At 40.8% G+C, this 13,344-nt stretch overlaps 1 protein-coding gene across 2 annotated transcripts in view; it reads left to right on the top strand.

The window, feature by feature from the left end:
• Positions 1 to 13,344, top strand: part of LOC132887821 (F-BAR and double SH3 domains protein 2) — a 384,178-nt gene that overhangs the window by 25,791 nt on the left and 345,043 nt on the right. For both annotated transcript variants that reach the window (XM_060923484.1, XM_060923483.1), the window contains exon 2: positions 9,399 to 9,496. In XM_060923484.1, coding sequence (XP_060779467.1) covers positions 9,399 to 9,496 — 98 coding nt within the window. The remainder of the gene's footprint in view (positions 1 to 9,398; positions 9,497 to 13,344) is intronic.

Here is a 13,344-nt window from a genome sequence, read left to right as displayed (position 1 = left end):
CCTTCACTTGGCATCTTTCTCGATTGCACGTGCCTCGAAGCGTACCTTCTAGAACATTCCTGGGTGGTCACGGACTGTCACATAGCCTAGTTCGGTTGTGAAACTCGCTAGGATGGAGTATTTTCGCGAGTTTAGTGGCAAACTTTTGTGCCGCAATTTCTCTATTCTCGAAATTTGTAACCTGAAACCCTACAAGAAATGTTTCATAATGTTTGGGATTTTGAAAAATGCTTCTAGCAAGTTTATTTTGCTGTATTTTTCCGTGAAACTTGGCATAAATCATCCTTAAGTGATGAGCGTGACATTGTTATTTTGGTATGGGTCACGGAGTTGGTTGGAAGCGGGAGAAATGAGAGTTTCTCAACTACAGCAGCACTTCTCACCATAGATGGCTGGCGTGTTTCACAGCGTTTGGGATTTACTAAATCGACTAAATCTCTAGATCTACTGAAGCTACGAGGATATAGAGGATTTCGACGTGACGTCACAGGTCACGTGACGCCCCGGTGTCCGCCATTTTGAAGGTCAAGCTAGCTAATGTCAACAACATAGTAGCTGGTATGTTACTGTAGCCATATTTACGTTGTCATTTGGATGACTGTTAAAACCTTTCAGCCTCAAGTTTTTCCTTTACTGTATTTACTAGTTTACTGAGCTAGCTCGCTCGGGCAGGCTGGGAGCGAGTGCGCTAGCTCGCTCGGGCAGGCTGGGAGCGAGCTCGCTCGGGCAGGCTGGGAGCGAGCGCGCTCGGGCAGGCTGGGAGCGAGCGCGCTCGGGCAGGCTGGGAGCGAGCGCGCTAGCTCAGTAAACTAGTAAATACAGTAAAGGAAAAACTTGAGGCTGAAAGGTTTTAACAGTCATCCAAATGACTGAACGTAAACATTGCTACAGTAACATTCCAGCTACTATGTTGTTGACATTAGCTAGTGCTAACAGCTAGCTGCTAGTGCACTGCTACAACTACACCAACCCCAATAATACAGTTCTTGGTCATTGCCTGGTAACAGCAAATTTATAACGGGCCATGTCTCAACAGACTAAGAAGTTATTTCAATGACATTTAATAACATTTTGTTTATCCTGAGGACCGAAAGTAAATGAAAATGTGAACAAACCTTAGCTGTAATAAGATGGCGACCACCGGCTCCAGGGACGACCCGCTGATGTAGGCATGTTACCCAGCCTGGTTTTTAACGACATAGGTACTATACAGATCACGTGGGCCGAAGTCAGGTAAAGACGAGGGCTTCATGTACTTCCGTACGTCAGTGAACAATCCTGGTGGAAGCAGGTAAACGTCGTTCTCTAAGCCTGCTAACCTCAATTTTTGCAAATACCTTTCCCTCTGCTCGCCCTGTAAATGCCCTATGTCGCTGGATAGTGAAGGTGTTTTCTGCATCTCGCTCCTTTTTCTTTTATGTTTTTTCCCTGGTATTTCCCACACGCCTGACTGCAGGTCAGGAAGATCACCCGCGCTGCAGCGCTGCAAAGCCAGAAAAAGATAGCCTGGTAACGTGTACGGATCACGTACACCAGCATCATTGATTTTCTGGTGATATCGCTTCTTACTCGCGTCATCTAGGCCGGATAAAATACTCGACGATGAGACTTCGTCATGATCAACAGTGTATCGCTACCGGTAGTCGCCATATTTGTGACCGTCAAAATGGCGGCATAAATATTGTCGCTATGGAAACAATGACATAGGCCCAAATCCTCTATAAATCACCAGGATTCTAATTTACTGGGTGAGAAGTATTATATATTTTTTTGAAAGGTTTATTCGTGCTACAAGTCCATGAAAGTTGGAATTGTTCGTGAAGGGGTTAGTTAGATTTTGGTAGCGTGACACGCACAACAAGCAAAAGAAAAAACTAATTTTCTTCCGAATTTCCTTGCTTTATCAAAATTATTTTTTGATACATTAAAAGACTGTGTTTATAATATTTAAGTGATTTTTTTTTTTTTATTATAGAGAATATTTGATCAAAACTTTCAAAACAGCATTCAGAGTGATTTTTCACGGGTGTAAATGTTACGCGTGACGTCCATAATTACATTAAATTTTAAGAACTAAAATTCTGTTAAAAATTCTAGATTTGTGCTATCATTCTGGGGTTTTGCTGCATAATACTTTAGGGAGTTCTCTTACAATGCTGAAAATTCAATGAGTTTTGGTGAAATTCTAGAAAAGTTATTTACATTGTAACGCTCCTGATAGCGATTGTGCTCACACAGCGTGCTACTCATAACTTATGGAATGTATGGGGTCGAGAGTGTTCACTGCGCCGCCAGAACTGGAGAGAGCTCATCAGTCCGGGGCTACTAAACCGGCGCACAGGAAGCCTGCTAGAGCATTTGTGGTGTGCTTTCGAAGTTTTCAACAGAAAGAAGCAGTGCTGCGTTGGGCAAGGAACCATGAGGTTAAGTTTCATGATGCTAGCCTTCGATTCTACAATGACCTGAGTGCTACCTTGGCGAAAAAAACGCAGGGCTTTCAACGGAGTTAAACAAGCGCTGTATGAGAAAGGGGTGAAGTTCCGCCTGGTTTATCCAGCCCGCCTGAGAGTGACTCTGGGAGAAGAGACGCTTACCTTTGAATCACCAGATGAAGCACAGGAATTTTACAACAAATGCATTCGGTCCAGTGAGTGAAAGTAGGTGATGGACAGTATGCGACCTGGACTGTACGATAACTAGGTAGCCTACTCTGTTGTTAACTTGTACTTTACTTAGCTTGTAAAATATATGACACTTTCATAATGATGTAAATTGACACATGGGAGTCTTGGTGTAGATAACGTAGTTCTTAAAGGATGTTCACTGGGAAGGCATGTTTAGCGAGCCTGCAGTTTATCCCATTTTGGGATCTAGACATAGGCAGTTCATGCGCTATGGGTTTCAGTTTGTTTTGGTTTTGTTGTAAGGGGGGAGGGGGGTTAAGGGTACGGGGAAGTGTGTCAGGGGTTTTCTTTGTGTGTCAGTTTTGTTGGGTACATGTAGCCTACCAGTGTTAAGTTTATTATGATGAATAGTAGGCATAATCAAGACTTGGGTGAAGCTGTCAGATTTATAAGCTGGAATGTTAAGGGGATGAATGGGCCTGTAAAGCGAGCAAGGATATTTGCACATTTAAAACTTTTAAAAGGTGAAATTGTTTTTTTGCAAGAGACTCATTTATTGGTAAAAGATCAGTTCAGATTAAGGAAATCATGGGTAGGTCAATTATTTCATTCAAAATTTGATCATAAGTCTAGGGGAGTGGCTATTCTGATGCATAAAAAAGTTCCTTTTAGCCCAACAAAGGTAATAGAAGATTCACAGGGGCGATATGTTATTGTATTAGGGTCTTTATATTTTAAGCCTGTCATACTGGTGAATGTATACGCTCCTAACTGGGACGATGAGAGATTTATGGAAAGAGTCACTGCATCCATACCAAGTCTCAATTCTCATTCTCTCATTTTTGGTAGAGATCTAAATTGTACAATGATTCCATCTTTGGATCGTTCCAACCCAAAATCTGATTCTCCTTCTAAAATGGCGAAGAGACTGTCAGTGTTCATGGATCAGGTGGGCTGCACTGACCCATGGCATTTCTGTTTCCCCTTGAGCAAGACCTATTCTTATTTCTCCCATGTACACCATACATATAGTAGAATTGACTATTTTTTCATTGATAGTGCACTGCTATCTTTGGTTAAAAAAATTGAATATTCACCTATAATTGAACCTGACCATGCCCCGGTACTTTTAGACCTCTCCTTGTCACACAAGTGAATGGAGTACACTCCTTGGAGATTGGACACTTCTTTATTAAAAGATAAGAGATTCTGCCAAATTATTTCATCTGCCATTGATGATTTTCTTAAATTTAATCGAGGCAATGGTGTCTCTCCTACTATTTTGTGGGAGACGCTTAAAGTCGTTATTAGAGGGAATATTATCTCCTATAAATCCATGGTAAATAAAAGTAATCGTGTAGAGCAAGAAAGATTGATCACAGCTATACAGGTGATAGATAGCAAATATTCAACCTCTCCGAGCCCAGAACTTTATAAAGAAAAAGTGGAACTGCAGGCCAAGTATGAGTTATTGATGTCGGAAAAAACTGAAAAGGTGTTGCTGAAATCACAGGGCATTATGTATGAACATGGGGAAAAGTCAGGACGTCTTTTAGCCCACCAGTTAAAAAGCAGATCATCTGAGCAGATGTATTAGGAAAGAGAATGGGGAACTCACAGTTGATCCTGTAGAAATTAACGATACATTTCAGGCATTCTGGGCGGCACGGTGGTGTAGTGGTTAGCGCTGTCGCCTCACAGCAAGAAGGTCCTGGGTTCGAGCCCCGGGGCCGGCGAGGGCCTTTCTGTGTGGAGTTTGCATGTTCTCCCCGTGTCCGCGTGGGTTTCCTCTGGGTGCTCCGGTTTCCCCCACAGTCCAAAGACATGCAGGTTAGGTTAACTGGTGACTCTAAATTGACCGTAGGTGTGAGTGTGAATGGTTGTCTGTGTCTATGTGTCAGCCCTGTGATGACCTGGCGACTTGTCCAGGGTGTATCCCGCCTTTCGCCCGTAGTCAGCTGGGATAGGCTCCAGCTTGCCTGCGACCCTGTAGAAGGATAAAGCGGCTAGAGATGATGAGATGAGATGAGATTTCAGGCATTCTATTCCAAGCTGTACTCATCTGAAGCTCCCATAGACAATGTAGTTATGGATCATTTTTTCAGTAATCTGGATATGCCTAAAATTAGTGCAGTTAGTAGAGCAGAATTAGAATTTCCAGTTACACATACTGAAATTGCTGATGCAATTAGGACCATGCAAAATGGTAAGGCACCGGGCCCGGATGGGTACCCAGTTGAATTTTTCAAGAAATTTTCTGAGCAATTAATTCCACTTTTACTTGACATGTTTAGAGAATCAAAAGCTAATGGAACCTTGCCCAGGACATTGACTGAAGCTTCCATAATTCTATTGTTAAAACCAGGGAAGAACAGAGAGGAATGTGGGTCTTATTGCCCCATTTCTCTCCTCAACTGTGATGTCAAGATATTGGCAAAAGCACTTGCACGCCATTTAGAGAAAGTTATGCCAGAGGTGATTTCCCCTGATCAAACGGGGTTTATGACAGGTCGTCATTCTTTTTCTAATGAGCGTCGCCTTCTAAATGTTTTATACTCACCAGCATCTACTGTGGTGGCTGAAGTGGTCATTTCCCTGGACACTGAAAAAGCGTTTGATAGGGTAGAGTGGAGTTTTTTGTTTGAGTGCTTGAGTAGATTTGGTTTTGGTCCCAATTTTAGATCATGGATTGAGCTTTTATATTTCAGCCCAAAAGCATCAGTAGTCACTAATAGGAACCATTCTAATTTTTTTTCCTTGACGAGGGGAACACGTCAGGGATCGCCAATAAGTCCACTTCTATTTGCTTTGGTTATTGAACCTCTTTCTATTGTGCTTAAGTCAAAGACAGAAATATGTGGAATTCATAGATGGGGTTTGACTCATAAGTTATCCTTGTATGCAGACGACTTATTATTATACATATCTGACCCTATACGTTGTATTCCCCATGTTTTGAATATATTTAGTGTTTTTTCTGGTTATAAATTGAACCTAACTAAAAGTGAGTGCTTTCCAATAAATGCCTTGGCCCGGTCTCTTCAGGACTCAGATTTACCCTTCTGTATGTCCAGAGATGGGTTTAAGTATTTAGGTATTCATTTAAGTCGTACATTCCCTGAGCTATACCATAAAAACTTTACTCCATTAGTAGATAAGTTAAAGTCTGATTTCCAGAGATGGAATGCCATTAATTTGTCATTGGTTGGTAGGATTAACTGTATTAAATGGTGCTGTCAAGCGATTAAAATATTTAATCGCGATTGTCGCGACTGTCATAGTTAACTTGCGATTAATCGCAATTTAATCGCACATTTTTGTCACATGAAAAACCATTGTAATTCTCTTATCAGCATAAAGTGAATGGGCTTGCTTTGTACCAATGTTTTTTTTAAAATTTTTTTATTGCAGAGCATAACACGTCTTGTCACGGCCACTGACATCCATAACTTCCATATTAGATGAGAAAACCAAGGGATGAAAAATAAAGTGCATATCACTGTGAAAATAAAAAAGTTTTATTTTACTCTTCATTAGTTTCTTTTGAAGAGAAGTATTTGCCATAAAAGAAGAAAAAAAACAGATAACAAAAATAAAAACATTCATCATGCGTTCAAAAACGTTCATCATAGTGTGGCACTGTATTCTCTAATTCTCACTGCTTATAACTATACACCTACTCGGTGGAGATGAGCTGGGAAACTGAAGACTGAAGGAACAGTATTGAAAAGTATTTTTTCAGTCTCACCTGTGAAAGGTAATCCCATGTGATCTCGTTTGGACGGTAAACCTGTTGGTACAGTTAAACGCAGCACATGAATGAGGCATCTTTATTCTCGGCTACTCCACTTTGCCCCATCCAATATGGCGGCGAGGATGTTTATATGTCTATGCCTTTCTCCATCACTCACACGTACTCTTATTGAAGCAGCGCACGACAAGCCTCAACAGGAACTACGGGTGACTCGCAGGGCCAAATTAGAATTTGCGTTAACGGCACTATTTTTTTTTTTTTTAATCGCGATAAATTGAGATCGCGTTATTATCGCATTAACTTTGACAGCACTAGTATTAAAATGAATGTTCTCCCTAGATTTCTTTATCTTTTTCAGTGTCTTCCACTTTATTTGCCCAAATCATTTTTTCTATCTATGGATAGGCATATATTATCATTTATATGGGCTGGTAAAGTGCCTAGAATTCAAAAGAGATTTCTTCAAAGACATCGCTCCAATGGAGGCTTGGGCTTGCCAAAATTACAATTTTATTATTGGGCAGCAAACTGCCAGAAAATACTTTATTGGTGTCAGTCATCAGATGTGGGCTGGTGTGAGTCTGAAAATAATTCTTGCCTTTCAACTTCGCTCCCAGCCTTAGTGACTTCTAAAATCCCTCTGGCTAGTTCAACATATCCTTCAAATCCAACGGTTATTAATACCTTACTGTAACAGTTCCCACTAAGGGTGGAGCACAGAGGACGGCAGGACAGAGATCAGGTTTGTACACTACAGCTTTTATTGCCACACTTTTCAGTGAAAACAATACGGTTAATACAGACACACACACAACCAGCATCTGGTTTCGGGATGAGCTCCTCTGCTCTTGCTCTCCCTCCTTAAATAGGGCGCGGTCACTGGGAAGACACACACAAACACAGGTTAATTGCCGTCAGGTGTAGTGATTCTGCCACTTACCTTCCCTGACTCCGCCCTCCTGTCACAGACCGGCGCTTGACCACGCCCCCGCTGCCACACTTGCATCTTTGGCAACAATTTAGAAAACATGGGGATCTACCTAATTTCTCCATTCAAGCCCCAATTTGTCATAATCACTCATTTATTCCAGCTAGAATAGATGCCACTTTCTTGAAATGGGATAGACAAGGCCTTGTCAGGTTTAAAGATTTTTATAAGGAAGGTGTATTTGCAAGTTTCAGTGATGTGTGAAACATTTAATTTCCCCCGTTCAAATAATTTTAGATATCTACAGATTCGTCAATTTATTCGTAGTAATACGACTGATTTTCCAAATGAGCCAGATCCATTGTTTTGGAGGATATTTTGCATGTGTCTTTTCATTTAAAGGGGCTTATTTCTAGAATTTATAATATCACTTCCCATGGTGATAATACCTTGGATAAGATTAGAGCAAAGTGGGATGATGAATTTGGAGAGGCAATATTGGATAGTGTATGGGAGGAAGCCGTACATAGGGTCAATGGGACTACATCCTGTGCTCGTCTAAGTTTAATCCAATTTAAAGTTTTACACAGGATGCATTTTTCTAAAGCTAAATTGGCAAAAATATTTTCAGGCATGGATGAACATTGTAGATGTCATAGTGCTCCAGCAACATTGACTCGCATGTTTTGGTCATGCCCAAGTTTGGATCAGTTTTGGTCAGGGGTCTGTAAAATGATATCTGAAATTATAGAAATAGAATATGAGCCCAATATATACACCTCAATTATTGGAACTGTGTCAGGTGACTCTGTGAGGCTTTCTGGGTACAAAGATGTATTAGCCTTTTCAACTTTGATTGCCAGATGGCAAATTCTTTTAAATTGGAAATCCCCATACGCACCAAAAGTATCAGTATGGCTGACTGATCTTATGATGTTTCTGAAATTAGAAAAGATTAAGTATGCACTTAGAGGGTCTGTTGACCTTTTTTATGGTATCTGGAACCCTGTAATAACATATTTTGAAAAACTCAAGACCCTTCCTGTGTCTCTGTAATGACATGTAAAGCACCAAGATAGTCTGATGGCATAGGCCTAAAGAAGTCTGCAATATTGTTTGATGTACCGCTGGTGTGTGTGTGTGTGTGTGTGTGTGTGTATCTCATCTCATTATCTCTAGCCGCTTTATCCTTCTACAGGGTCGCAGGCAAGCTGGAGCCTATCCCAGCTGACTACGGGCGAAAGGCGGGGTACACCCTGGACAAGTCGCCAGGTCATCGCAGGGCTGACACATAGACACAGACAACCATTCACACTCACACCTACGGTCAATTTAGAGTCACCAGTTAACCTAACCTGCATGTCTTTGGACTGTGGGGGAAACCGGAGCACCCGGAGGAAACCCACACGGACACGGGGAGAACATGCAAACTCCGCACAGAAAGGCCCTCGCCGGCCACGGGGCTCGAACCCGGACCTTCTTGCTGTGAGGCGACAGCACTAACCACTACACCACCGTGCCGCCATATATATATATATATATATATATATATATATATATATATATATTTTTTTTTTTGTATAAGAATTGTACAAGTGACTTACTGTCTTCTGTTTGACTGGTGACATACGAAGACGCACAGGTTCTGATGGGGGTGGAAGGGTGGGCAGGGGGTTGTAGTTTGGAAATGTAAGAGAAAAACGAATGTCTTTCAGCTAAGCTTGTAACTTTGTGTCTTTCATTAATAAAAAAAAATATATATAAAAAAACCATGGCCTTGTCCCAACTTTTTTGAGATGTGGTGTTGTCATGAAATTTAAAATCACCTAATTTTTCTCTTTAAATGATACATTTTCTCAGTTTAAACATTTGATATGTCATCTATGTTCTATTCTGAATAAAATATGGAATTTTGAAACTTCCACATCATTGCATTCCGTTTTTATTTACAATTTGTACTTTGTCCCAACTTTTTTGGAATCATAATATTGTGTCTGTGTGTTTGCATGAACAGTGAACGTTGGTATTTTTTTTCTATGAATTGGACAAAAAAAAAAAAAACTCTTTTCCTTGTATATGCGTTTGTGTGTAGGTCAAAGTCACGCAGGAGCTGAAGACCACTCATACAGAGCAGCTCACCAGACTGCACTTTAAACACCAGACTGAATGTGACTTACTGGAAGACATGAGGTAAGCTTTTAAACACTCCCTTCATTCAAATGCACACTTTTTTCATAATCACTTTTGAACAAAGGATCAAAAAGGAAACTAGGGACGGAATGGGAGGCCGTGCAAAAGGAGAGCCGGAGGAGATGAGGGCTGCTGTTATTTGGAAGAACACCCAGATCAGAGGACTCTGGGGCGTGATGAAAGCATTTCCTCTGCATTTCTTGCTCAGAGGCCAGACGTTCCCACAGCAGAACGTTACAACTGAGACTGATGTTCTTTCTCATTTGTGTTTTTGTTCCCTTTTTTTGGGTTCATTTTATTTATTTCTCATCCTGTGACAAATCTAGTCGTGTGTGTGTGTGTGTGTATGTGTGTGTGTTCAGAATAATTTTGCAACTGAAGATAACAGTTCAGCAACTGTTATGTCCTTTGGTTGTTCAAATTATGAACAACTAGATTAATGTAGTCATTGGGAAAATTTTACATCTAATTGATATTTCCCTTTCAGCTTGATGGATTATGTGCCTGTTTTGGGGGGCATGTTTTTAGATCTTATGGGGGACTAAATGTATCCACAAAGATGGGAATATATGACAGATTTGACTAATAGAACTGATCCCGAGGATTATAAAACAAAAAAGTTCCAAAGTGTCATTCATCATTTTAGTTAATGATGTTAGGTTTAGGTGTAAGCATTAATTTACTGTTTGCTGCTAATTTACAAAAACAATAAAATTTAGGGGGTGGCCGTGGCCTAATGGTTCGAGAAGCAGCTTTGGGACCGAAAGGTTGCTGGTTTGATTCCCTGGACTAGCAGGACTGGTTGAAGTGCCCTTGAGCAAGGTGCCTAACCCCCAACTGATCTGGCAAGTGTGGTCATGTACCTTATGTCTGATTAGCCAAAGAAAAACTGATGATGTGATGATCAGCCATAATAATATTCATAATAATACCAATCTCTGAGATTACTGCCATTGAGAACTTAGGTTTCAAATGTCAGCTGATTTGTCCTAGTTTTTGGCAGCTTTGGTCATAGGCTGGTGGTATGTGGACTTTGCATTGGGGGTTCCAATAAACAAGGGCCAAACAGTTGGCGAAGTACTATTCAATATCAGCAAGTATAGGACGCATGTTTATTTGGAAGAGACAATGTTTCCTTTACCCTTGAGACATAAAACCCATAATGGATTGTTGATCTGCTTAAATCTGTTGGACTATTCAGAAAGTTTGATTCCTGATGAAACATAACTTGTAATGTGGAATCAAATGAAGTATCTAGAGTGAGAGGTGTGTGTGTGTGTGTGTGTGTGTGTGTGTGTGAGCATGCAGATACAAATTAGGCAGCTTTTTAGACATTTAGCTGACTCAATGAATCATCCCAATTTGTTAGAGAGATGTATTTAACTGTGGGACACCTCCACAAGAGAGTATTGTAGAAGGAAGTTGTTGTGCCATCAAAATCAACTCTTTCGCATGTGTTGGTGTTTTGAGAATAAGGGCTGCTGTCCATCCATTTTTCTGTGAGCTTGGTAGCACAGTTTTTAAAACGTGCGCGCGCACACGCCATAAACCCATGTTCCCAGCAGCAACTACTTTATACAACACCCAACACAGTGACACTTTGTTTATTAATCCCTAATTAATCTCCGTCCTCATTAGCTTATTTGAAATGAATGCAAACTGCAGCTCCAAGGGCCAAGACACATCTCCCTAAACAGAAAGCATTAAGTACTCTCTTTACTTCTGAGTGCTAATTCTTTGCTGTATAATAATAGCCTTACATTTGTCCATGACATTAGTCCTTCTGGTTCAAGTTATATCCTGCGTACCTCCTGATGACAAAAATATGATCATTATTACAACCATGCAAGTGATGTAATGGGTGTTACTTTTTCTGAAATTGTTTTGGAAGCCCTGGTGGCTATCCATGGCTACTATACCATCATTACTGTGTAGCACTCAGCTAATGGTGCGCTTCGTCATCTTTATGGTCCACAGCAAGAGACATTCATAAGAGTCATTCTAACTGTTCGCTTGAAAAAGTTCTGGGGAAAGAAAGAGCAATAACATGAGGATGTGGATTGGGATGATTCATTGAGTCAGCTAAATGTCTAAAAAGCTGCCTAATTTGTAATTACCATGTTTTACTCTCCCACTAGTGACATTTACACCTTAAAATGTCATGGCTAATCAAACACCTTAGAGACTCTTCTTAGTCCTCTAGGAAATTCTTAGCAACCTATTTTTGTTTTGATTTTTTTTTTTAAATTGGAATTGTTGGGTTGTAATATGTATTCATGAAACAAATTGCCATAAAATTGTCTACTTGTTGACTAATAATTAAGTCATGTCATGCAAAACTACACTCACTGGCCACTATAATAGGAACTTGTTCTTGAGTCTAAGATTCCTGTTCTTGGCTGGCAGGAGTGGAACCCAATGTGGTCTTCTGCTGTTGCATGCTGAGATGCTTTTCTGCTCACCACGGTTGTAGTAAAGTGTTGCTGTAAGTTGCTTTTTACTTCCTGGCAGCTCTAACCAACCTGGCCATTTTCCTCTGACCTCTATCAACAAGGTGTTTCCACCCACAGAACTGTCGCTCACTCAGTGTGTGTTTTTTTTTTTTTTTTTGTTTCTCGCACCACTCTGTGTAAACTCTAGGGACGTGTGTGTGTGTGTGTGTGTGTGTGTGTGTGTGTGTGTGAGAGAAACCCCAGGAGATCAGCAGTTTCTGAAATGCTCAAACCAGTCCATCTGGCATCAACACCCATGCCACAGTGGAAGTCACAGAGATCACAATTTTTCCCCATTGTGATGTTTGAAGTGAACATGAACTGAAGCTCTTGATTTGTATCTGTACCATTTATTGCATTGTGCTGCTGTCAAGGGATTGGCTGATTAGATAACTACATAAAACAGCAGGTGTTTGGGTGTTCCTAATAAAGTGGCCACTGAGTGTAAAATATATATAAATAAATAAAAGTAGATCATGTCACCAAGCAGAGAAAATCTGCCTAAATGTATTTATTTTACTAGAAAAATCCTTGAGGGCAGGGCTCTACACCAACTTTTTTTTTCAGGAGCACACGTGCTCCTACTGTAAGTTAAAAATTTTAGGAGCACAGGGAAAAAAATGGGGGCACAAGCACAAGTAGGTTTTCATTTTAGAGGTTTATTGCAGCGCAAACCTTAGACACACCAACACATAAAACGCAAAATTCAATTGAGAATGAATGAACGAATGAATAAAATGAATAACAAACGACTGAATGAATGAACAAACAGTAGCTAAACAGAGAGCAGAGCTCAGCAGAGCTAACATCATCAAGGACAGCTCCCACCCTGGCTCTGAGTTCTTTAATAATAATAATAATAATAATAAGTTAAATTTATATAGCGCCTTTCAAGAAACCCAAGGACGCTTTACAATAATAGACAAAGAAAGAAAAAAAAATTAAAATATAATAAAAAATAAATAAAAAATAAAAAGTCCACCAAGTAGGGGTCAGGATGTAATTCCTGTGGTGTAGCAACCACAGTCCCACCAAAAGGCGCAAAAAAACAAGTCCCACATCTCCAGCACCGCCGCCAGCAACATCGCTCGAACACCACACCATGAATCCACAAAGCGAGCAGAGAAGCTCCGCCACGCAGAGCGCTGGTGTGTCCAAACCCGCCTGCACAGCCGCCGCGACACCACCTTGCTGCCCTCAGGCAGGCGTTACAGGTGCATCAAAGCAAGGACCAACAGACTCAAAAACAGTTTTTTCCCACAGCCCATAACCACCTTGAACAATTAGCCTTTTTCACATTACGTCACGGGCGGCACGGTGGTGTAGTGGTTAGTGCTGTCGCCTCACAGCAAGAAG

Source organism: Neoarius graeffei, chromosome 6, assembly GCF_027579695.1.
Source record: "Neoarius graeffei isolate fNeoGra1 chromosome 6, fNeoGra1.pri, whole genome shotgun sequence".
NCBI classification, from domain to species: domain Eukaryota; kingdom Metazoa; phylum Chordata; class Actinopteri; order Siluriformes; family Ariidae; genus Neoarius; species Neoarius graeffei.
This window is presented reverse-complemented; position numbering and strand designations above follow the sequence as displayed.